Genomic DNA, 25,072 nt, shown 5'->3' on the forward strand with positions numbered 1-25,072 from the left:
AGATGTGGAAGTTTTGGACAGAGACAAATACATTCTAGTCAACACTCAGCAAAAGAGAATGAAGCCCACAAACACTGAATCCCTATGGCCTGTGGTCTCAGATGGTACGTTGAGGAATATAGTGGCCACGATCTCTCTCCAGGCAGTGTTAGACTTGGGTTTTGTGGGCCAACTAGTGGGAATGATTAAAAGGTTATTTCTGAATTATCACGCAAGAAATGAGAAATTTCTTATTTGGCAAGTTATTGGTGCCAAATTGAGATGTCTTCTGCTGGATGTTTGTTGCCCATTATTGCATCAGATTCTGGGCCAGGGAAGATCCTCTGGTACTCTGGAAGATCTGTTAAACCCTTTCTCAGGATTGTATTTTATTAATTGTATGATTGTGAAGGGGCATGGCTGGATGGGAAGGTCATCAAGAGTCTTTTGGCTTTCTCTTCAAACATTAATTTTCTGGAGTTCTAGTGAAACTTAATATTTAGAGATTAATCAACATTATCAATTGCGAACATTGGCCGGTTTTCATTGAGCACATAAACATTTGACTAGAGCCCCACTGAAAATTATTAAAGTTGTACTAGAAGGCGATTGAAAATTGCCCTTGTAGAAACATATTGGATCACAATTGGCTCCACTGTTAGGACATTTATACATAGGACAAAAAAAGAACTATTTTCTGGATCTTATGCATCATTGCATTTCTGGCCATGAAGGTCCTTTTCAGATGATGCTCCTTTGGTCTATCACAGATCTGGGCAAAGTTCAACCCATTGGCAACACCTGGACCCTATCAGGTCTGCTGGTTACAGTGGTGTCCTGCACCACATGGCTGCCTCTTGCCTGACATTTCAATTTTATCAGTATCCTCAGGATGAAGATACCAGGGAACACAATGACAGAACAGGAAGCCGACTGCTCCCTTTCCATCATTCAGCGTGTGTGACTGAGTCTCTGTTCAGCAGGAGCATTACATCATCAGATCGCGCCTGATGTGCGAAGATTCAGTATGCACAGTACAGAGCGGAGCAGCACATCAAAGGGAATGAGGTGAGTAGTTATATTTTTTATTTTAATTATTGGTCAGTACTTGTGTGGGGGACATCTGGGGTCATAAATCTTTGTGAGGGGCTATGTAGATATTGAAAAGGAGAGGATGGGTTGAAGACGACGTTGTGGCAATAAGGGACCGGCTGAAACATGCACATGGAAACACGAGAAGCAATGGAATGAAACTGAAAGGGAGAAGATACAGATTAGATATTTGAAAAAAAAACTTTTTTAACAGTGAGGGTGATCAATGAGTGATACAGGCTGCCACGAGATGTGGTGAGTTCTCCTTCAATGGAAGTCTTCAAACAAAGCCTGGACAGAAATCTGTCTGAGATGGTTTAGTGAATCCTGCATTGAACAGGGGGTTGAACACGAAGATCCGTGAGGTACCTTCCAACTCTAACGTTCTATGATCCTGTTGATTTTCACAATGACTGATTACATTTTGCTGAACGGGATCACTGTTGCACAGACTGTTCCAAACTGAGGGCCAAAAAGGCAAACTTCAGCCCCTTCACAAGTAGGGAGGTATCAACCTAAAAGATAAATTACTCTTGCTTATGTCTGTTTTCTTTGGTTCCTCTGTGTTCTCAGGGCAAGCATTCATTGATTCTGGAACAGCAGAGAATTTAATGGACTTCTCTTTGGCCAAAAGACTGAAAATTCTTTTTGTTTCCCTGCTGACACAAATAAAGCTAATATCCGCAAATGGCTCTACAATTTCCGGTGTTCATACTCAATTCTGAACAAAGATGATAGCTCTTCAGATTAGTGCATTTTATGTTGAAGACATTTCCTTTTTAGTTTTGCAACTTTCTGACGCACCAGTGCTTTTGGAGCTTCCGTGGCTCAGTGCTTTTGGAGCTTCCGTGGCTATGGCTTCATGCTTTGGTCATTGACTGGTCCGCTGACCAGATTAGCTAGTGAAACCCATCTTGTATTCACAATTGCCTCAAAGCTCTTTGAATTTCTGTTCTGCATCAACTCCCACCAACTTGCCCGCTTCCTATCATGACTTCACAGATCTCTTCTCCAAGAAGAGGATTCAGACTCTACATTTTCATCGGCCACATGACTGCGCCATTCCCCTTCCTCCAGGTACAGAATCACCCAGAGGGAGAGTTTATCCTCTATTTCTCCCTGAGATTGTGGCACTGTTGGCCTTCATTAGAAAGAATCTACAGAAGATATTCATTCTAAAGTCTTCTTCCTCAGCTGGCTCAGGTTTCCTCTTCATAAAAAAAGGCTCTCTGAGACCTTGCAACGACTATTTGGGCATGAATAAAATCACTCTGAAAGACCGGTGTCCATTGCCACTCATCTCTGAGTTATTTGACCTGACCCACACCAAAAGGGTTAATGGATGGAACACGGCATTCAACACCCGCAATCGTCACTATGAATATCTAGTGATGCATTTTGGATTGTGCGATGCACCGGCTGTGTTCCAGACCTTCCTTCAAGAATCAGATCTTTCATGGTTGTGGAGAAACGGGGTCAGTGGGTGCTTTCGTCCGCTGGCCCGGCTGTCTTTAGCAAGACTGCATGGACCAGGGCTCATACGACTGAACGCCCGCTCTATCTCCCGGTGGGTAATACACTACACAGACAACACAGGGTTAAGGTAAAACAGTGTGGCAATACTTTATTGAACCACAACACACAATAGCAAACAGAACAATCTCAGCAATTATACCAAGATGGTGCACATTACAGGGCTTCACCCTTCCGCTGACTCGCCAAGATAATGGTAGATGTTACATCAGTGCTCCTAGGGTCGCTACTCCATCTGTGGTATGCACGCAGAGAGGAGGTAACGACAAGCGTAGGGAGATATCCGAGAGCAGTCCTGTGTTCTTGCAGCGGGGTCCGATGTACCCTCAGCTGAGATCCTGAAAAGAGTCGGGTTGGTATCTCTGTGTTACTTCAGCCCCCATGATGTGATCTCTGAATCTCTTTATACCCAAGGCATGCAAGCTATTTTTAGAATTACCCAGTGTCCTTCAGTCCAACATCAAGATAAGGTAAACAATGGTGATGAGATCAAGTAGTACTACATGACCATTCAATCTATTTGCACAGTCTTTCCCTCTCTGCTTTAGAAGTCACCAAGCTGGTTCCGGAATTCAATGCACAATTTGCATATCAGCACACATCAATAAACAAAGATAACCACACACTATGTAAAAGTCACAATTACAGACTTACACAGTATGTTAAATGGTATATCAGTTTGCAAGTCTGTCTTCTTGAACCACCAGACATAAACACTTAAATCCACAAGCCAATATACAGATGAAAAGTCAGTTCTTATTGGTTTACCAGCTGTCTGGGTAATTAAGATATACTCTGGTTTCTTCACAATGGTGTTCTGTATTAAGGCCCCGTCTCACATAGCGAGATCGCTAGCGAGATCGCTGCTGAGTCACAAGTTTTGTGACGCAACAGCGACCTCCATAGCGATCTCGCTATGTGTGACACGTACCAGCGATCAGGCCCCTGCTGCGAGATCGCTGGTCGTGTCGGAATGGCCTGGACCTTTTTTTGGTCGTTGAGGTCCCGCTGACATCGCTGAATCGGTGTGTGTGACACCGATCCAGCGATGTCTTCACTGGTAACCAGGGTAAACATCGGGTTACTAAGCGCAGGGCTACGCTTAGTAACCCGATGTTTACCCTGGTTACCAAAAAAAACAAACAGTACATACTCGCCTTTCGGTGTCCAGGTCCCTTGCCGTCTTCTTCCTGCTCTGACTGAGCCGCCGTAAAGTGAGAAGTGAGAGCACAGCGGTGACGTCACTGCTGCTCTCACTTCTCACTGTACGGCCGGATCTCAGTCAGAGCAGGAAGCAGACGGCAAGGGACCTGGACACCGAAAGGCGAGTATGTACTGTTTGTTTTTTTTGGTAACCAGGGTAAACATCGGGTTACTAAGCGCGGCCCTGCGCTTAGTAACCCGATGTTTACCCTGGTTACCCGGGTGCTGCAGGGGGACTTCGGCATCGTTGATGACAGTTTCAACGATGCCGAAGTCGTTCCCCTGATCGTTGGTCGCTGGAGAGAGCTGTCTGTGTGACAGCTCCCCAGCGACCACACAGCGACTTATGTTGTGAAATTGGATTCTGGGCTCCCCCGGTGGCCACTTGTGGAATTGTACTTGTGTGCATCATCCCCTCTGTTCACCTGCTCCTATCAGGATGTGGGAGTCGCTATATAACCTTGCTCCTCTGTCAGTTTCATGCCGGTCAACAATGTAATCAGAAGCCTTCTGTGCATGTTCCTGCTACTAGACAACTCCTAGCTAAGTTGGACTTTTGTCCTTGTGTGTTTTTGCATTTTGTTCCTGTTCACAGCTGCTGTTTCGTTACTGTGTCTGGAAAGCTCTTGTGAGCGGAAATTGCCACTCTGGTGTTATGAGTTAATGCTAGAGTCTTAAAGTAATTTCTGGATGGTGTTTTTGATAGGGTTTTCTGCTGACCATGAAAGTGCCCTTTCTGTCTTCATGCTATCTAGTAAGCGGACCTCGATTTTGCTAAACCTATTTTCATACTACGTTTGTCATTTCATCTAAAATCACCGCCAATATATGTGGGGGCCTCTGTCTGCCTTTTGGGAAAATTTCTCTAGAGGTGAGCCAGGACTGTCTTTTCCTCTGCTAGGATTAGGTAGTTCTCCGGCTGGCGCTGGGCATCTAGGGATAAAAAACGTAGGCATGCTACCCGGCCACTTCTAGTTGTGCGGCAGGTTTAGTTCATGGTCAGTATAGTTTCCATCTTCCAAGAGCTAGTTCTCATATATGCTGGGCTATGTTCTCTCGCCATTGAGAATCATGACAGACTTACCAACGATCACGGCCAGGTCGTATCGCTGGTCGTGATCGTTGGTAAATCGCTTAGTGAGACGGGGCCTTTAGTATGTCTAAAGGTACCGTCACATTTAGCGACGCTGCAGCGATATAGACAACGATCCCGATCGCTGCAGCATCGCTGTGTGGTCGCTGGAGAGCTGTCACACAGACAGCTCTCCAGCGACCAACGATCCCGAAGTCCCCGGGTAACCAGGGTAAACATCGGGTTACTAAGCGCAGGGCCGCGCTTAGTAACCCGATGTTTACCCTGGTTACCAGCGTAAACATAAAAAAAAACAAACACTACATACTTACATTCCGGTGTCTGTCCCCCGGCGCTGTGCTTCTCTGCACTGTGTAAGCGCCAGCTGGAAAGCACAGCGGTGACGTCACCGCTGTGCTCTGCTTTCCAGCCGGCCGGTGCTGACAGTGCAGGAAAGCACAGCGCCGGGGGACAGACACCGGAATGTAAGTATGTAGTGTTTTTTTTTTTTACGTTTACGCTGGTAACCAGGGTAAACATTGGGTTACTAAGCGCGGCCCTGCGCTTAGTAACCAGATGTTTACCCTGGTTACCAGTGAAGACATCGCTGGATTGGTGTCACACACACCGATTCAGCGATGTCTACGGGAGATCCAGCAACGAAATAAGGTGCTGGCCTCCTAGCTCCGACCAACGATGGCACAGCAGGATCCTGATCGCTGCTGCCTGTCAAACTCAACGATATCGCTAGCCAGGACGCTGCAACGTCACAGATCGCTAGCAATCTCGTTTAGTGTGAAGGTACCTTTAGTCTATCTGGACAACATCCTAATCTTCTCCCGGGACTTGGACTCTCATCGCCTTCATGTCCTCTCCGTTTGAATAAGACTGCGACAAAACCACCTCGATGACAAGCTGGAGAAATGCTTATGTGAGTGACAAGAATTGCCATTCCAGGGCTACATCATCTCTGCAGGTGGCCTTTGTATGGATCCAGAGAATGTTTCGGTCATACTAGATTGGCTACAGTTGGACTCAAGGCTCTCCAATGATTCATCAGCTTTGCTAATTATTACCCCCAGTTTTTAAAAAAATACGCTCAAGTGGTTGACCCTCTGACGGCTTTAACTCAGAACGGTTCTTATTACTGGAGTTGGTCAGAATCTACTGTTCATGCCTTTCAAGAACTCAAGTCTTGTTTTTCTACTTTTTATACACAGACCATTCTTACTTGAAGTGGATGCCTCAGATATTGGTGCAAAAGAAGCTCTCTTGCAATATTCTTATAACGCAAGTAATCATCCCTATATCCCCTAGATTCTTCTCTAGGAAATTTTCTTCAGAGGAGCAAAATCATTGGTGGCCGTGATCTCTTAGCCTAAAATTTGGCTTTGCTAAATGGAAACATCTACTTGGAGGAGCTATCTATCCTGGTGACCATCTATACTGACCACAAAAACCTGGAGTATCTTCAGTCTGCTCATAGGCTGAATCCCGGCCAAGCTCGATTGTCCCTCTTTTTCTCGTGATTTGATATCATCCTCACTTACCGCCCTGTTAAAAAAAAACATCTGGGCTGACACCCTATCCAGATCCTTTGATCACTCTGATGCTGCTGATGATTGGCCCTCACATGTAATTGAACCTGAATGTATAGTTGCTGAAATTTCTTCCTCCTCCTCCAATGCACCACCTATGGGATTGTCTCTGGTTTCAAAGACACTCCACTGGAAGGTCTTATTCTGGGCTCATTCATCTCTCCTCTCAGGTCACCCAGGAGTTAAACGTACTGCTGAATTTCTCTCTTTCTTCTGGATGCCTAAATGGAGACAAAACATCAAGGAGTTAGCAGCGTTCTGCCCTCAGTGTGTGCAATGTTCAGTATCTTCCAATTCCACAAGAGCTTTGGGCTGATATCTCTATGAATTTTGCTACTGATCTTCTTGAAGTGCAGTAATTCACTATTTTGGTCGTAGTTGACAGATTCTCTAAAACATCTTGCTTTGTTCTCCAACCAGGTCTTCCATCAGCTCCACAGTTGGCTCAAGTGTCTTTTAAAGAATTTTTCCTCCGGTTCCATGGCCTTCCAGCTCATATAATCTCTGACCATTGGTTTGCAACTTGTTTCCACGTTCTGGAGGGCGCTCTGCAAGAACTTTAAAATTTCCCTGTACCTCTCCTCAGCCTATCACCTATCAAAGTAATGGGTAGACTGAAAGAATTAATCAGTCCATGGAGCAATATTTACGACTATTGCACAACCCCTACCAAGATAACTGGCCAGATCTGCTTCCTTTGGCCGAATTCACCCACAATTCTGTTTCTGAGTATTCTGGGAAATCTTCATTTGAAGGGTATTGCAAACTCTGAAATAGGCACCTAATCATGACATCAAGTGAGGCCATTTAAGATCAAGGGCAAGATAATTACCCTTACCAAGCTCTATCTATGATGCTTTGGTCAATTTTCCATCTTCTCGTTGGCAAAAGCAGTTCCTCGAACGATGGGTGCCCTGTACTCTTCCTCCTTAGAGCAACAGGGATGAAACAACCCTATGCCAATTTCCATAGCATCTGCATGGTCTTGATTTATCGATGTGAATCCAGTTTGACAGAAATATCTGTGTGGTATGTAGTGCGGTAGGACTATTCTTGTACATCTAAGGGCAACATTCCATAAAATGTCTCTGGCTAACTTCAAAAATTTAGTTTTGTTTTACTGTAAAAGGCGCGGTCCATCCAGTTCTTATCTAATGTTGACACAAGGTAATCTCTGATTGTAGATCCTATCGGTAATAGCCAAGGTCAGCAGAAATCAAAATAATGAGATCTTTCCTCATAATGTTTACTCCTGATGAACGCTACGTCCTCCGTTACTTCCCATAAGTCCATGTTTGCTTGTACCTGAGGGCACTGCACTTTGTGGTTTTCTGATTTTTCTTTTTTCTTTCGTTCTGGCAGAAATGACCATAAGTACTGGAATAAATATAACAAATGGTGGATGCTCCACTCCAATCCTTGAAGAGATTGTACATTACATTAACTCTTTAACGGGAACCTGTCATCATGGTTTAGTATGTTAAAATAAAGGTATGGCCATAATGGCGCTTTTACACTGATTTAATAGATACCTGTAGGGAATAAATCCACATCCTGGTTCTTAGTTAATTCATGTTAGAAGTTTAGGTGCAATATCCACTTAGTGCATTGGGGCAGTGCATTGGGGCGGGACCTTGGGGCGAGACGGTGGGTAGAGTTTTCAGCTCTGCAATGTCCCCTGTGCAATTGTACGAGCCTTCTTTTTTTAAATTTCACGCAAGCACCACCTTTGCCGCTGGCGGCACTTGCTCACATTCGTCTCCCAGTGGTCTTCTGCAAAATAGTGTCGGGGGTGGCGTATGCGCAGATTGACATCAGAATGTCTTCAGCAAAATGGTGCTGGACAGTGGTGGAGCATGCTCAGATTGACATCCAAATGTCTTCAGCAAAATTGTGTCAGTGGTGGTGCATGCGCAGACTGACATCTAAATGTTTTCAGCAAGTTGAGACCGCGACACGTCATTGAGCCAAGGTTTTGAATTCGCGCAATTTTCTGGAGACATTCGGATGTCAATCTGCGCATGCGCCACCACCAGAGCTGTTTTGCTGAAGACCACTGCGGGATGAATGTGTGCAAGCGCCGCCAGCCTTGGCAAGGTCAGCCCAAAAGCCCAGCCCTGCTGCACGAAGATGATATTGCTCCAAAACATCTACCATGAATTGAACAAGAACCAGAATGCGGATTTCTTCCCTACAGGTACCTATTAAATCGGTATAAAAATGCAACTATAACCGTAGTTTTATTTTAAAATACTAAAATCGTGATGCGCTTTCCTTTTTTTTTTTTTCAAAATTCATAACTTTTTTTTTCATTTTTCCATCTACACTGTGTTCCATATTATTCTGCACAAAGAGTTTAGGAGTGATAAGGTTAGAATTTTTTTGTTTGTCATTTAAACTCATTGATGGTGATGTGTGTCAGGGCTCTTTATATCACTGAAAGCAATTGCAGATACCTGTGCACATTAGTTTGGCCGGTGTGTCCAAATAAAGGCAAGACTACTTAAGAAGGCTGTTCCACATTATTAAGCAGCCTACATTTTTTGCCAAAATGGGAAAGAAAAAGGATGTGTCGGCTGCTGAGAAGCAACAAATTGTGGATTATTTAGGTCAAGGCATGACTACAATCAACATTGCCAAGACACTTCATCATGATCATCGCACAATCAAGAAGTATGTAGCTGATTCCCGGCACACACGTGTGCGTGCTGATAAGGAAAAATTGAGGACTCTTTCCAATAGGCAATTGCTTAAGGTTAAAAGAGCAGCTGCAAAAATGCCTTGTCATAGCAGCAGACAAGTTTTTGAAGCTGCTGGTGCCTCCAACGTCCCCAGAACAACAAGATGCAGGGTCCTTCAGAGGTTTACAGCTGTGCGTAAGCCATCCTGTCGACCACCTCTATCCACTGCACACAAGCAGAAACGGCTCCAGTGGGCCAAACGATACATGAAGACTGACTTCCAAACTGTTTTGTTCACCCATGAGTGCCGTGCAATGCTCGGTGGTCCAGATGGATGGAGTGGAGGATGGCTGGTTGATGGACACCCCATGAAAACACGGCTAAGGCGCCAACAAGGAGGAGGTGGAGTAATGTTTTGGGCTGGAATCATGGGGAGAGAGATTGTCGGCCCCTTTATGATCCCTGAAGGGGTAAAGATGAACTCCATAATCAATGTGGAGTTTCTAAAACAACACTTCTGCCATGGTTCAAGAGGATGAACCGTGCTTTCCGCAGCAAGATCATTTTCATGCATGATAATGCACCGTCTCATGCTGCAAAAAACACATCTGCATCTCTGGCTGCTATGGGCATAAAAGAGGACAAACGTATGGTGTGGCCACCATCTTCCCCTGACCTCAACCCCATTGAGAACCTCTGGAGCATCATCAAAAGGAGTGTCTATGATGGCGGGAGGCAGCTCACATCTAAGCAACAGCTCTGGGAGGGTATTCTGTCCACATGCAAAACAAATGAAGCACAAACCATGCAAAAACTGACAAATTCAATGGATGAGAGAGTTCAGAAGCTTCTTTCTAACAAGGGGTCCTATGTGCAAATGTAAGATCACCTAGAATAAAGTTTTCACTTGAAAACTGTTTGATTTCATTTTATAATAAGCTGATAATGCTTATAACTTCACAACTGAACATTTTTTTGTTCAAAATAAAAAAAAAAGGTTGAACACTCTGCTGTGCATAATAATTTGGAACATGCATCTTGAGTGTTTATTTTTTTTTAAAAGATACTGTTTTCATAGGCAGTTTGTTCCAAAACATTGCAATTATACTAGAATAGTAGATGACTGGAAAATAACAATGACTGCAATTCAGATAGGTAATTTAGAGAAAATATGAGGAAATATTATTTGCATAATAATTTGGAACACAGTGTACACGGTGTTAAGAGGGCCTGTTTTGTTTTTGCAGGGACGAGTTGTATTTTTACTTTATCATATAATGTACTGAAAGATTGGAAAAAAAATTTCAAGTGTGGTGAAATGGTGAAAAAAAACATAAACATAACAAAACGCAATTTATCAGTTGTTTTTTTTAAGGCTTTTGTTATGGTAAAAAAATGTTCAAGTCAGGATCATAAAGATTATACCAGGCACATGGTGTTTAGATTTTTTTTCTTTTTGATGTTTAACGTATGGTTTTAAAAAATGTTATAAAAAAAAAATAACAAACTCAGTCATATCCACCTACCGGCACTCACCTGGATCCAGAATAGGTTACACAAGGACAGGAAGTGGTGCAATAGCCACCACTCCACCATTCCAGCCTCCCCTGAACCGCTGCAGCCTGTGACTGGCTGCAGCGCTTAGGTAACTCTGAGTTGCATGTCATTGGATGTTTTAAAATGACGCGCTGTTTAAAGTTACAACCCATCACAGACCACAGCGGTCCGGTGAGTTGGTGCCGTTAGGTGAATATGGGTGAGTTTGTTATTTTACGCATCCGGTCCTCCTGAGAACTCCTTCAAGAAAACCCCTTAAACTGTAATCCTAGAGGCATACAGACTGCTTTCTAATGCAGTGGTGGCCCAAAATTACGAATATTGCAGCTAGGGACTGTCCGCCTCTATAATAGTTCTCAGGATTAACCGCTTGTGCGCTGGTCACAATGGTCTAACTGTTTGGTGCAACATTCGGTTTCGTCACCCACCTACATTCACAGACCAAAAAGAGCCGCGAGACAATGGAGAAGGAGTCGGATTCCAAGAAAGTGCTGACCGGTTCCAAGCCATGAATAGAAATGTGAGGGAGGCGTCCTGGAGGATATACCCCTCGTAGTGGATGTAAAAGTTCCGCAACTTTCGAAAATACTTTGTATTTCCTTTCCCCTTAAGGAACATCCCACTTTCAGTTTTTGCGTTTAGATTTTTTCCTTCGCTTCTTTCATGAGTTATGAGATAATTTTTTTTAAATTTTTTTTTCCTGTTGATATAGGCATACGAGGACTCATTTTGCGGGATGAGTTGCAGTTTTGAATGTTACTGTTCATTTATCAATGTACTGTACTGAACACGGGGGAAAAAGGAGACGTGGTTTGGCACGATTACGGCGATATTTGTAATTTTTTTTTTAGTGGCTTAAAAATATTACAGAACAAAAATGTAATCTGTGTCGCCATTTTCTGACACCTGTATCGTTTTTTAATTTCTCCATCGATGGATCGGGGTGAGAACTTTACTATTTATGAGGCACAATGTAGTTTTTAATAGTATAATTTGGGGGTAAATACAATGTTTTAGTAAATTTTTGTTGTATTTTTTGTGGGTGGTGTGATGATGACCCCCAAAAAAAGCAATTTTGATGTTTTCAATTTTATTTTGCTTTTATTTTATTTTTCTTGTATTTTTATTTTTAACAGGTAAAAAAGAAGGTGGTAACTATTTTTTATGTTTTTTTATAGCTTTCTTTTTTTTTAGCTCCCTCCCCCCAGGAGACATGAACTTTTAGTATATAGTCCTAGTCATAGGAGTACCAACATGGAAGTGGTGGGATTCTCTAGCCGTAGCATCCTATCAGGACCCTGAGATCACATCCCAGAGGATCCGCACTGGAAGCCCAGACTACGGCCTAGACAATGCTCTGTGAGCTCCAGTCCGGGGCCCATGCACTTCACCTGCACTGATACATTGAAACAAACTATAAGGATAGGAATTAGATTTGCTACGCTCAGTTGAGACTTTACAACTGTGATAAATATTAAAACAGAAGGATTTATAAAAGTGCTCAAAACATCTCCCAAATGACTCGAAAATCATCAAAACTCATAAAAAAGAGGATTTTGGTGCAAGTGTACACTCCCTCATCTGGGGAAGGTTTCGCCTCCTGGCTTTTCAGGCAATCACACATTTGGCACAATTCACTTCACCTCACTTTTTTGGGGGCTGATGTATGAAACTCCATTCTTGATAAACCTGGGACATTAGGACCATTGTGGGTGGCGGCGGAGTCAGATACTCTCAGTAGGGAATGTTTAAATAAAGAGAGGATTTGTCAATCTCACCGTGAACTCCACATCCACCGTACGAGTGTCGGGCTCCAGAGAGAGGCCAGTGACGAAGAGGCGAAACAAAACTAAAGGAGACAAGAGAAGACGAGGACGTCAGTGTGAAGAGGAGAAGGAGAAACAACACAATATACTATACACTGCTCAAAAAATAAAGGGAACACTTATACAACAGAATATAACTCCCAGTAAATCAGACTTCTGTGAAATGAAACTGTCCACTTAGGAAGCAACACTGTTTGACAATCAATTTCACATGCTGTTGTGCAAATGGAATAGACAACAGATGGAAATTATTGGCAATTATCAAGACACCCTCAATAACGCAGTGGTTCTGCAGGTGGGGACCACAGACCACATCTCAGTACCAATGCTTTCTAGCTGATGTTTTGGTCACTTTTGAATGTTGGTTGTGCTTTCACACTGGTGGTAGCATGAGACGGACTCTACAACCCACACAAGTGGCTCAGGTAGTGCAGCTCATCCAGGATGGCACATCAATGCGAGCTGTGGCAAGAAGGTTTGCTGTGTGTCAGCTTAGTGTCCAGAGGCTGGAGGTGCTACTAGGAGACAGGGCAGTACCCCAGGAGATGTGGAGGGGGCCGTAGGAGAGCAACAACCCAGCAGCAGGACCGCTACCTCAGCCTTTGTGCAAGGAGAAACAGGAGGAGCACTGCCAGAGCCCTGCAAAATTACCTCCAGCAGGCCACAAATGTGCATGTGTCTGCACAAACGGTTAGAAACCGACTGCATGAGGATGGTCTGAGTGCCCGACATCCACAGATGGGGGTTGTGCTCACAGCCCAACACCATGCAGGACAATTGGCATTTGCCAATGAACACCAGGATTAGCAAATTTGCCACCGGCGCCCTGTGCTCTTCACAGATGAAAGCAGGTTCACACTGAGCACATGTGACAGACGTGACAGAGTCTGGAGACACCGTGGAGAGCGATCTGCTGCCTGCAACATCCTTCAGCATGACCAGTTTGGCAGTAGGTCAGTAATGGTGTGGGGTGGCATTTCTTTGGAGGGCCGCACAGCCTTGCATGTGCTCGCCAGAGGTAGCCTGACTGCCATTAGGTGCCGAGATGAGATCCTCAGACCCCTTGTGAGATCATATGCTGGTGCGGTTGGCCCTGGGTTCCTCCTAATGTAGGACAATGACAGACCTCATGTGGCTGGAGTGTGTCAGCAGTTCCTGCAAGATGAAGGCATTGAAGCCATGGACTGGCCCATCCGTTGCCCAGACCTGAATCCGATTGAACACATCTGGGACATCATGTATCGCACCATCCACCAACGTCACGTTGCATCACAGACTGTCCAGGAGTTGGCTGATGCTTTAATCCAGGTCTGGGAGGAGATCCCTCAGGAGGCCATCCGCCGCCCCATCAGGAGCATGCCCAGACATTGTATGGAGGTCATACAGGCACATGGAGGCCACCTACACTACTGAGCATCATTTCCTTGTATTGAGGCATTTTCACTGAAGTTGGATCAGCCTGTAATTTAAATTTCCACTTTGATTTTGAGCATCATTCCAACTCCAGACCTCCGTGGGAAATTAACCCCTTCCTGACATCAGACGTACTATCCCGTCGAGGTGGGGTGGGCCCGTATGACCGCCGACGGGATAGTACGTCATCACCGATCAGCGGCGCTCACGGGGGGGAGCGCAGCCGATCGCGGCCGGGTGTCAGCTGCATATCGCAGCTGACATCCGGCACTATGTGCCAGGAGCGGTCATGGACCGCCCCCGGCACATTAACCCCCGGCACACCGCGATCAAACATGATCGCAGTGTACCGGCGGTATAGGGAAGCATCGCGCAGGGAGGGGGCTCCCTGCGGGCTTCCCTGAGACCCCCGGAGCAACGCGATGTGATCGCGTTGCTGCGAGGGTCTCCTACCTCCTTCCTGGCTGCAGGTCCCGGATCCAAGATGGCCGCGGCATCCGGGTCCTGCAGGGAAGGAGGTGGCTTACCGAGTGTCTGCTCAGAGCAGACGCTGGTAAGCCTGCACCGATGTAAGTGAGATCGTCGATCTGGCAGAGTGCTGTGCACACTGCCAGATCAATGATCTGTGATGTCCCCCCCTGGGACAAAGTAAAAAAGTAAAAAAAAATTTTTTCCACATGTGTAAAAAAAAATAAAAAAAAATTCCTAAATAAATAATAAAAAAAATATATATTATTCCCATAAATACATTTCTTTATCTAAATAAAAAAAACAAAACAATAAAAGTACACATATTTAGTATCGCCGCGTCCGTAACGACCCAACCTATAAAACTGCCCCACTAGTTAACCCCTTCAGTAAACACCGTAAGAAAAAAAAAAAAAAAACGAGGCAAAAAACAACGCTTTATTACCATACCGCCGAACAAAAAGTGGAATAACACGCGACCAAAAAGACTGATATAAATATCCATGGTACCGCTGAAAACGTCATCTTGTCCCGCAAAAAACAAGCCGCCATACAGCATCATCAGCAAAAAAATAAAAAAGTTATAGTCCTGAGAATAAAGCGATACCAAAATAATTATTTTTTCTATATTTTAGTTTTTATCGTATAAAAGCGCCAAAACATAAAAAAATGATATAAATGAGGTATCGCTGTAATCGTACTGACCCGACGAATAAAAATGCTCTATCAATTTTACCAAACGCGGAACGGTATAAACGCCTCTCCCAAAAGAAATTCATGAATAGCTGGTTTTTTGTCATTCTGCCTCACATAAATCGGAATAAAAAGCGATCAAAAACGGTCACGTGTCCGAAAATGTTACCAATAAAAACGGCAACTCGTCCCGCAAAAAACAAGACCTTACATGACTCTGTGGAGCAAAATGTGGAAAAATCATAGGTCTCAAAATGTGGAGATGCAAAAACTTTTTTGCTATAAAAAGCGTCGCTGGTTTCACACTTGCGGTTTTGTCTGCAGCGTTTTTTGCACAAAAAAACGCATGCGTTTTTCCCCTATATTTAACATTGAAAACGCATGCGGTTTTTTTTTCTGCATGCGTTCATTTTCAGAAATACAACCTGCAGTATTTTCTTGCGTTTTTAAGCACATGCGTTTGTTTGCGTTAAAAACGCATGCATTTTTATCGAAAAAAAACAGAAAACACACTGAAAAGCCACCCACCACCATCAAGGTGATAAAGGGATCCAAACCCTAACCCTAACTCTACCCCTAACCTCACCCCTAACCGTTTAATGAACATTTTCTGACAGTCATAGTGCCACGTATTTCAGTGCCACGTATTTCAGTGCCACGTATTTCAGTGCCACGTATTTCAGTGCCACGTGTTTCAGTGCCACGTGTTTCAGTGCCACGTATTTCAGTGCCACGTATCACGTATTTCAGTGCCACGTATCACGTATTTCAGTGCCACGTATCACGTATTTCAGTGCCACATATTTTAGTACCACGTATTTCAGTGCCACGTATTTCAGTGCCACGTATTTCAGTGCCACGTATTTCAGTGCCACGTATCACGTATTTCAGTGCCACGTGTTTCAGTGCCATGTATTTAAGTGCCACGTATCACATATTTCAGTGCCACGTATTTCAGTGCCACGTATTTTAGTGCCACGTATTTCAGTGCCACGTATTTCAGTGCCACGTATTTCAGTGCCACGTATTTCAGTGCCACGTATCACATATTTCAGTGCCACGTATTTCAGTGCCACGTATTTCAGTGCCACGTATTTCAGTGCCACGTATTTCAGTGCCACGTATTTCAGTGCCACGTATCACGTATTTCAGTGCCACGTGTTTCAGTGCCACGTATTTAAGTGCCACGTATCACGTATTTCAGTGCCACGTATTTCAGTGCCACGTATTTCAGTGCCACGTATTTCAGTGCCACGTATTTCAGTCACGTTTAGGGTTAGGGTTAGGGGTAGGGTTAGGGTTAGGGCTAGGGTTGGAGGTAAAGTTAGGGTTGGGGCTAAAGTTAGGGTTGGGGCTAAAGTTAGGGTTAGGGTTTGGATTACATTTACGTTTGGATTAGGGTTGGGATTAGAATTATGGGTGTGTCAGGGCTAGGGGTGTGGTTAGGGTTACCATTGGGATTAGGGTTAGAGGTGTGTTTGGGTTAGGGTTTCAGGTAGAATTGGGGAGTTTCCACTGTCCAGGCACATCAGGGGCTCTCCAAGCGCGACATGGCGTCCAATCTCAATTCCAGCCAATTCTGCGTTGAAAAAGTAAAACAGTGCTCCTTCCCTTCCGAGCTCTCCCGTGCGCCCAAAAAGGGGTTTACCCCAACATATGTGTTATCAGCGTACTCGGGACAAATTGAACAACAACTTCTGGGGTCCAAGTTCTCTTGTTATCCTTAGGAAAATAAAAATTTGGGGGGCTAAAAATCATTTTTGTGGGAAAAAAAAGATGTTTTATTTTCACGGCTCTGCGTTATAAACTGTAGTGAAGCACTTGGGGGTTCAAAGTTCTCACAACACATCTAGATAAGTTCCTTGGGAGGTCTAGTTTCCAATATGGGGTCACTTGTGGGGGGTTTGTACTGTTTGGGTACATCAGGGGCTCTGCAAATGCAACGTGACGCCTGCAGACCAATCCATTTAAGGCTGCATTCCAAATGGCGCTCCTTCCCTTCCGAGCTCTGTCATGCGCCCAAACAGTGGTTCCCCCCCATATATGGGGTATCAGCGTACTCAGGACAAATTGGAAAACAAATTTTGGGGTCCAATTTATTCTGTTACCCTTGTAAAAATACAAAGCTGGGTGCTAAAAAATCATTTTTGAGAAAAAAAATAAAAATTATTTTCACGGCTCTGCGTTATAATCTGTAGTGAAACACTTGGGGGTTCAAAGCTCTCAAAACACATCTAGATAAGTTCCTTAGGGGGTCTACTTTCCAAAATGGTGTCACTTGTAGGGAGTTTCAATGTTTAGGCACATCAGGGGCTCTCCAAACGCAACATGGCGTCCCATCTCAATTCCAGTCAATTTTGCATTGAAAAGTCAAATGGCGCTCCTTCCCTTCCAAGCTCTGCCATGCGCCCAAACAATGGTTTACACCCACATATGGGGTATCATCGTACTCAGGACAAATTGCACAACATTTTTTGGGGTCCAATTTCTTCTCTTACCCTTGGGAAAATAAAAAATTGGGGGCAAAAAGATCATTTTTGTGAAAAAATATGATTTTTTATTTTTACGGCTCTGCATTATAAACTTCTGTGAAGCACTTGGTGGGTCAAAGTGCTCACCACACATCTAGATAAGTTCCTAAGGGGGTCTACTTTCCAAAATGGTGTCACTTGTAGGGAGTTTCAATGTTTAGGCACATCAGGGGCTCTCCAAACGCAACATGGCGTCCCATCTCAATTCCAGTCAATTTTGCATTGAAAAGTCAAATGGCGCTCCTTCCCTTCCAAGCTCTGCCATGCGCCCAAACAATGGTTTACACCCACATATGGGGTATCATCGTACTCAGGACAAATTGCACAACATTTTTTGGGGTCCAATTTCTTCTCTTACCCTTGGGAAAATAAAAAATTGGGGGCAAAAAGATCATTTTTGTGAAAAAATATGATTTTTTATTTTTACGGCTCTGCATTATAAACTTCTGTGAAGCACTTGGTGGGTCAAAGTGCTCACCACACATCTAGATAAGTTCCTTAGGGGGTCTACTTTCCAAAATGGTGTCACTTGTAGGTAGTTTCAATGTTTAGGCACATCAGGGGCTCTCCAAACGCAACATGGCGTCCCATCTCAATTCCAGTCAATTTTGCATTGAAAAGTCAAATAGCGCTCCTTCCCTTCCAAGCTCTGCCATGCGCCCAAACAATGGTTTACACCCACATATGGGGTATCATCGTACTCAGGACAAATTGCACAACATTTTTTGGGGTCCAATTTCTTCTCTTACCCTTGGGAAAATAAAAAATTGGGGGCAAAAAGATCATTTTTGTGAAAAAATATGATTTTTTATTTTTACGGCTCTGCATTATAAACTTCTGTGAAGCACTTGGTGGGTCAAAGTGCTCACCACACATCTAGATGAGTTCCTTAGGGGGTCTACTTTCCAAAATGGTGTCACTTGTAGGGGGTTTCAGTGTTTAGGCACATCAGGGGCTCTCCAAACGCAACATGGTGTCCCATCTCAATTCCAGTCAATTTTGCATTGAAAAGTCAAATGGCGCTCCTTTCCTTCCGAGCTCTGCCATGCGCCCAAACAGTGGTTTACCCTCACATATGGGGTATCAGCGTACTCAGGACAAATTGTACAACAACTTTTGGGGTCCATTTTCTCCTGTTACCCTTGGTAAAATAAAACAAATTGGAGCTGAAATAAATTGTGTGTGAAAAAAAGTTAAATGTTCATTTTTATTTAAACATTCCAAAAATTCCTGTGAAACACCTGAAGGGTTAATAAACTTCTTGAATGTGGTTTTGAGCACCTTGAGGGGTGCAGTTTTTAGAATGGTGTCACACTTGGGTATTTTCTATCATATAGACCCCTCAAAATGACTTCAAATGAGATGTGGTCCCTAAAAAAAAATGGTGTTGTAAAAATGAGAAATTGCTGGTCAACTTTTAACCCTTATAACTCCGTCACAAAAAAAAAATTTGGTTCCAAAATTGTACTGATGTAAAGTAGACATGTGGGAAATGTTACTTATTAAGTATTTTGCGTGACATATGTCTGTGATTTAAGGGCATAAAAATTCAAAGTTGGAAAATTGCAAAATTTTCAAAATTTTCGCCAAATTTCCATTTTTTTCACAAATAAACGCAAGTTATATCGAATAAATTTTACCACTAACATGAAGTACAATATGTCACGAGAAAACAATGTCAGAATCGCCAAGATCCGTTGAAGCGTTCCAGAGTTATAACCTCATAAAGGGACAGTGGTCAGAATTGTAAAAATTGGCCCGGTCATTAACGTGCAAACCACCCTTGGGGGTGAAGGGGTTAATTTTCATTTACATTGATCATTTTTATGTTTTATTGTTCTCATCACATGCCACTATGTAATGATTAAAGACTTACAACTGGAATATTTCATTCAGTAATAGCTAGGATGTGGTATTTTAGTGTTCCCTTTATTTTTTTGATATATGCAGTATATATACATACAAATATATATATACTCTCTATATATGTCTTCTCCAAATGTGAAGAACATTGGGAATACTTGGCCCAGATTATATACACCGGTCACATCCAGAGATGCACGGATTATGCTCCAGTCACAGAGACTTCAGCTTGTTTCCAGTCACTGGACATCACTAACAGATGGGAGCCGGTGTAACAGGCCAGATTATACCCCCAGGCCAGACTATACCCGGGGTTAAAGTGGCCTAGGCTAGATTATACCCCGGGTATACTTTGGCCTAGGCCAAACTATACCCCGGGGTATAAAATAGCCTAGGCCAAAGTATACCCCTCCAGGCCAGATTATACCCCCCAGGGTAAGCTGAGGGAAAGCTGCTCATTCTTCTAGGTCACAGCTCCCCCTCCCATCGGGCACTGCTCCTTTTCAAGCTCCTCCACCTCTGGTGACGCCAGGGATCTCCCTTTCTAAGCCCCACCCCCTCCCTATAGTCACATGTGACATGAAATCTTCAGCCCTGCTCGTGCCAGCTCGTTGTCTTGGCGCCTTGGATATGCTTGGAAAAGGGCTTTGTATACCTATGGGGCACTGACGAGCACTGAGGGGTGGGTGGGGAACCCCTTTACTGGTTGCTATGGGATATAGCATGATCACTCTATCCTAGCAACACCTTGGATACGCTTGGAAAAGGGGTTTATCTATCTTGGGGGCACCATTGCAGCACTGCGGGTGGGTGGGGAAACCTTTTACTGGTTGCTATGGGATTTTACATGATCACTCTATCCTAGCAACGCCTTGAATACGCTTGAAAAAGGGGTTTATCTACCTTGGGGGCACTCTCGCAGCACTTAAGGATAGGTGGTTAACCCCTTAGGTGGTTGCTATGGGATTTTACATGACCACTTTATCCTAGCAACGGCTTGTATACGCTTGGAAAAGGGGTTTATCTACCTTGGGGGCACCCTTGCAGCACTGTGGGGAAGCCGGGGAACCCTTTTACTGGTTGCTATGGGATTTTACATGACCAATTTATCCTAGCAACGCCTTGTATACGCTTGGAAAAGGGGTTAATCTACCTTGGGGGCACCCTCACAGCACTGCGGGGTGGGTGGGGAACCCTTTTACTGGTTGCTATGGGATTTTACATGGCCATTCTATCCTAGCAACGCCTTGGATACGCTTAAAAAATGGGTTTATCTACCATGGGGGCACCCTCGCAGCACTGCGGGGAAGCCGGGGAACCCTTTTACTGAGGAAGGAAACAGCACAAAAATTCAAAAGCTGACTTAGGCCATAGTATACCCCCGGGGGATAAACTTTATACCAGGGGGTATAAAATAGTTTTTATAGTATTTCTCTAGGCCATAATGTTATCACTTCACTGTTTTTCTCACCCTATTGCTTATTTGTTGAAAAGTGTGCAGATCTGAACTGACAGTAGATGGCGCTGTCCTGTCAGTGCATAGTTAATGATAACTTGTTTTGTATGTTCTCTATGACACCTCTCTGCTCTCTATGACACCAAATCTTTTCCAATTTTGACAACCATGGAAGATCAATTGTATGACCAGCTTTTGAGATTCTACACTGCAACAGAACAAAGGTACCCTCAGTATACCTACGATCTACCTCCTGAGAAACGTGCAAATGCCAAGTCCCAGTTTAGACAAACAGCAAAGCCATATCGAGCCCAAGGAGGAATTGTTTATCATAGGGAAAAGGAGGTTCTTACTAAAAGTCGACTGCCAAATATCCTGAAGGCCTGTCATGACAACCCAATATCTGGGGGCCATTTTGGCAGAGATAAAACTTTAGCCAAAATCTCTGACCGGTTTTACTGGAAGGGAATGAAAAATGACGTTCACCAGTATGTGAAAGCCTGTCAAAAATGTTTTGTTATAAATCCCAAAATCACAAAGGAAGCTCCACCACTCAACAGTATATCAGTGCCTGGAAAAGTATGGAGCTTAGTTGGGATTGATATGATTGGCCCTCTTCAGGAAACATCAAATGGCAACAAATATATAGTTGCTGCCACTGATCATTTCTCCAAATGGACTGAAGCAACAGCTGTCCCAGATAAGAGTGCCAAGTCAGTGGCAAATTTTTTGTACTCCGTTATCTGTCGCCTTGGCTGTATGGAGACTCTGATTAGCGACCAGGGACGAGAGTTTGTAAACTCGATCATTGACAACCTGATGGAACATTTTCAAACAGATCACCGTATTTCATCTGCATACCACCCACAAACAAATGGCCAGCGGGAACGTGATAATCGGACACTTAAAGAAGCTCTTAGTAAGCTTGTCAATGACCAAGGAAACAACTGGGATCAATTCATCCCTGGTGTTCTGTTTGCCTATCACACATCTGTGCATGCTTCAACCAAGGTTACTCCATTTGAGGTCATGTATGGACGGAAGGCCAAGCTTCCCATGGACCTTAATCCCTCAAAAGATGATACGGTGGATCCCATGCCCATTTCAGATCATGCCACCCCTGATGTGCTAAATACACTGTCAAGCATTCTTAAAAAGCTGCACTCAGACGTCAGTACCAACATCCACTCTGCTCAAGAACACCAGAAGTGTGCCTTTGATCGCCGACACAAAAGCAACAAAGAAATCACTGCTGGTACCATAGTTTATATCAAGAATCAGCGCCGTATTCAACGCATAGGTTCAAAGATGGAACCACGCTGGATTGGACCTTATTTAGTTGTGGAATCCTTGACCAAGGGACGAGTAAAACTTAAGAACAACAAAACTGGCAAGATATTAAGCAACACATACCACACCAGCAACCTAAAGATTTACCAGGATAAAGAGGCTTCTCCACCATCCGATGATGATTATTCCAGTGACTCTGCCACACAGAAAAATAAGCAAACTAAGGCTTTCAACCTACTACCAAGTTCAAGAAGGAAGTATCTTAGCACCACTCTTGGCCTTACGTTTAGTAAGGTTGTATACTGTGGATGCAGACGAGACCTTGAACAACCACGGCGTACATATAAAACCAAAGGTGATGGAAACTGCTTCTTCCGGGCCATCAGCTACATCTTGACAGGAACAGAGGACAACCATTCCCTTCTCAGAGATAAAGTCATCCACCATATGAAAACTGACTTGACAAAAAAACTACAGGACTACTTGAACCAAAATGTGAATGAATATGTGAACATCTCTGGAATCTCTCGTGATGGAGTCTGGGCAACTGATGCAGAGATCATGACCACGGCGAATCTGTTGAGTTGCGACATAATAATCTACACAAACGTCGGTGACTCCATGGATTGGTTGACATATCCTGCAAGCTTCAATCTGCAGTCAACAACTGAACATGCACTGTATCTTGAAAATAAGCACGATCATTTCAATGTTGTTATCAGTGTTTAGCTTTAAACGTTAATTTGGTAGCAAGGACATGCTAGACTAAATGTCATAATACACAGAATGACTGTTGGGCGATTTGTTGCCCCAGATAATTGCATTGCATGATAAGTGACTTATAGCTAATGAGAAATTATTGCCCCCCCTCCCACCGCTAGGTGGTGCTGGCTCTGCTTCTACAAGCTCCAACGGCACTAGCCAGGTGCCGCTCTCCTCTATGGCGCCTGGCTGTGACGTCGGCGCATGGAGAGGCAGCGCCACCTAGCGGCAGGAGGGGGACCCCGTCTACCAGGAGACGGGCAGCGGCGGTTAGCGAGGGGGGGTAATCGGGCAGCCCCCCTAAGGTAACTATAAAATGGGGGGGTATTTGTAATGCATATGCATTACAAATACCCCCCTTTACAACTACTTTTGCCATGGGCAAAAGTTTTGTATAGTGGGAGGTACTCTTTAAGAATTGTCAGTTTGGTTTCTCAATAAAATGTTGAAGCATTAAGTAATTCTTGTGTATATCACTCAATGCAAATGATTTCATTGGGGTATAATATGAGCTGAGAGGTATAAATTGGGCTAGGCAACTTTAACCCCAGATTAGTTACATAATCTGGCCTGGAGGGGTATAGTTTGGCCTAGGCTATTTTACACCCCGGGGTATAGTTTGGCCTAGGCCAGTTTATGCCCGGGTATACTCTGGCATAGACCAAATTATACCCGGGGTTAATCTGGGACAGGGTTACTTTGGCCTGTTACACCGAGGAACCCTTTTACTGGTTGCTATGGGATTTTACATGACCACTTTATCCTAGCAATGCCTTGTATATGCTTGGAAAAGGGGTTTATCTACCTTGGGGGCACCCTGCTTGCTATAGGGTTTTACATGGTGTAAGTACCTTAGATTGATCATTTGAAATCGCTTAGCAACCAGGAAAAGAGTTCCCCAGCCTCCATGCAATGCTGCGACAGTGCCCCCAAGGTAGATAAGCCCCTTTTCCAAGCGTATCCAAGGCGTTGCTAGGATAAAGTGGCCATGTAAAATCCCATAGCAACCAGTAAAAGGGTTCCCCGGCTTCCCCGCAGTGCTGTGAGGGTGCCCCCAAGGTAGATAAACCCCTTTTCCAACCGTATCCAGGGCGTTGCTAGGATAAAGTGGCCATGTAAAATCCCATAGCAACCAGTAAAAGGGATCCCCACCCACCCCGCAGTGCTGTGAGGGTGTCCTCCAAGGTAGATTAACCCCTTTTCCAAGCGTATACAAGGCGTTGCTAGGATAAATTGGTCATGTAAAATCCCATAGCAACCAGTAAAAGGGTTCCCCGGCTTCCCCGCAGTGCTGTGAGGGTGCCCCCAAGGTAGATAAACCCCTTTTCCAACCGTATCCAGGGCGTTGCTAGGATAAAGTGGCCATGTAAAATCCCATAGCAACCAGTAAAAGGGATCCCCACCCACCCCGCAGTGCTGTGAGGGTGTCCTCCAAGGTAGATTAACCCCTTTTCCAAGCGTATACAAGGCGTTGCTAGGATAAATTGGTCATGTAAAATCCCATAGCAACCAGTAAAAGGGTTCCCCGGCTTCCCCGCAGTGCTGTGAGGGTGCCCCCAAGGTAGATAAACCCCTTTTCCAACCGTATCCAGGGCGTTGCTAGGATAAAGTGGCCATGTAAAATCCCATAGCAACCAGTAAAAGGGATCCCCACCCACCCCGCAGTGCTGTGAGGGTGTCCTCCAAGGTAGATTAACCCCTTTTCCAAGCGTATACAAGGCGTTGCTAGGATAAATTGGTCATGTAAAATCCCATAGCAACCAGTAAAAGGGTTCCCCGGCTTCCCCGCAGTGCTGTGAGGGTGCCCCCAAGGTAGATAAACCCCTTTTCCAACCGTATCCAGGGCGTTGCTAGGATAAAGTGGCCATGTAAAATCCCATAGCAACCAGTAAAAGGGATCCCCACCCACCCCGCAGTGCTGTGAGGGTGCCCCCAAGGTAGATTAACCCCTTTTCCAAGCGTATACAAGGCGTTGCTAGGATAAATTGGTCATGTAAAATCCCATAGCAACCAGTAAAAGGGTTCCCCGGCTTCCCCGCAGTGCTGTGAGGGTGC

The 25,072-nt window shown here is 44.4% G+C and overlaps 1 protein-coding gene across 1 annotated transcript in view; it reads right to left on the reverse strand.

The window, feature by feature from the left end:
- LOC143774323 (complement C3-like) overlaps nucleotides 1-25,072 on the reverse strand; it is an 88,372-nt gene that overhangs the window by 46,922 nt on the left and 16,378 nt on the right. Inside the window, exon 4 of the mRNA XM_077261787.1 lies at nucleotides 12,494-12,564. Coding sequence (XP_077117902.1) covers nucleotides 12,494-12,564 — 71 coding nt within the window. The remainder of the gene's footprint in view (nucleotides 1-12,493; nucleotides 12,565-25,072) is intronic.

The sequence above is a fragment of the Ranitomeya variabilis genome, chromosome 5 (assembly GCF_051348905.1).
Source record: "Ranitomeya variabilis isolate aRanVar5 chromosome 5, aRanVar5.hap1, whole genome shotgun sequence".
Lineage (NCBI taxonomy): Eukaryota > Metazoa > Chordata > Amphibia > Anura > Dendrobatidae > Ranitomeya > Ranitomeya variabilis.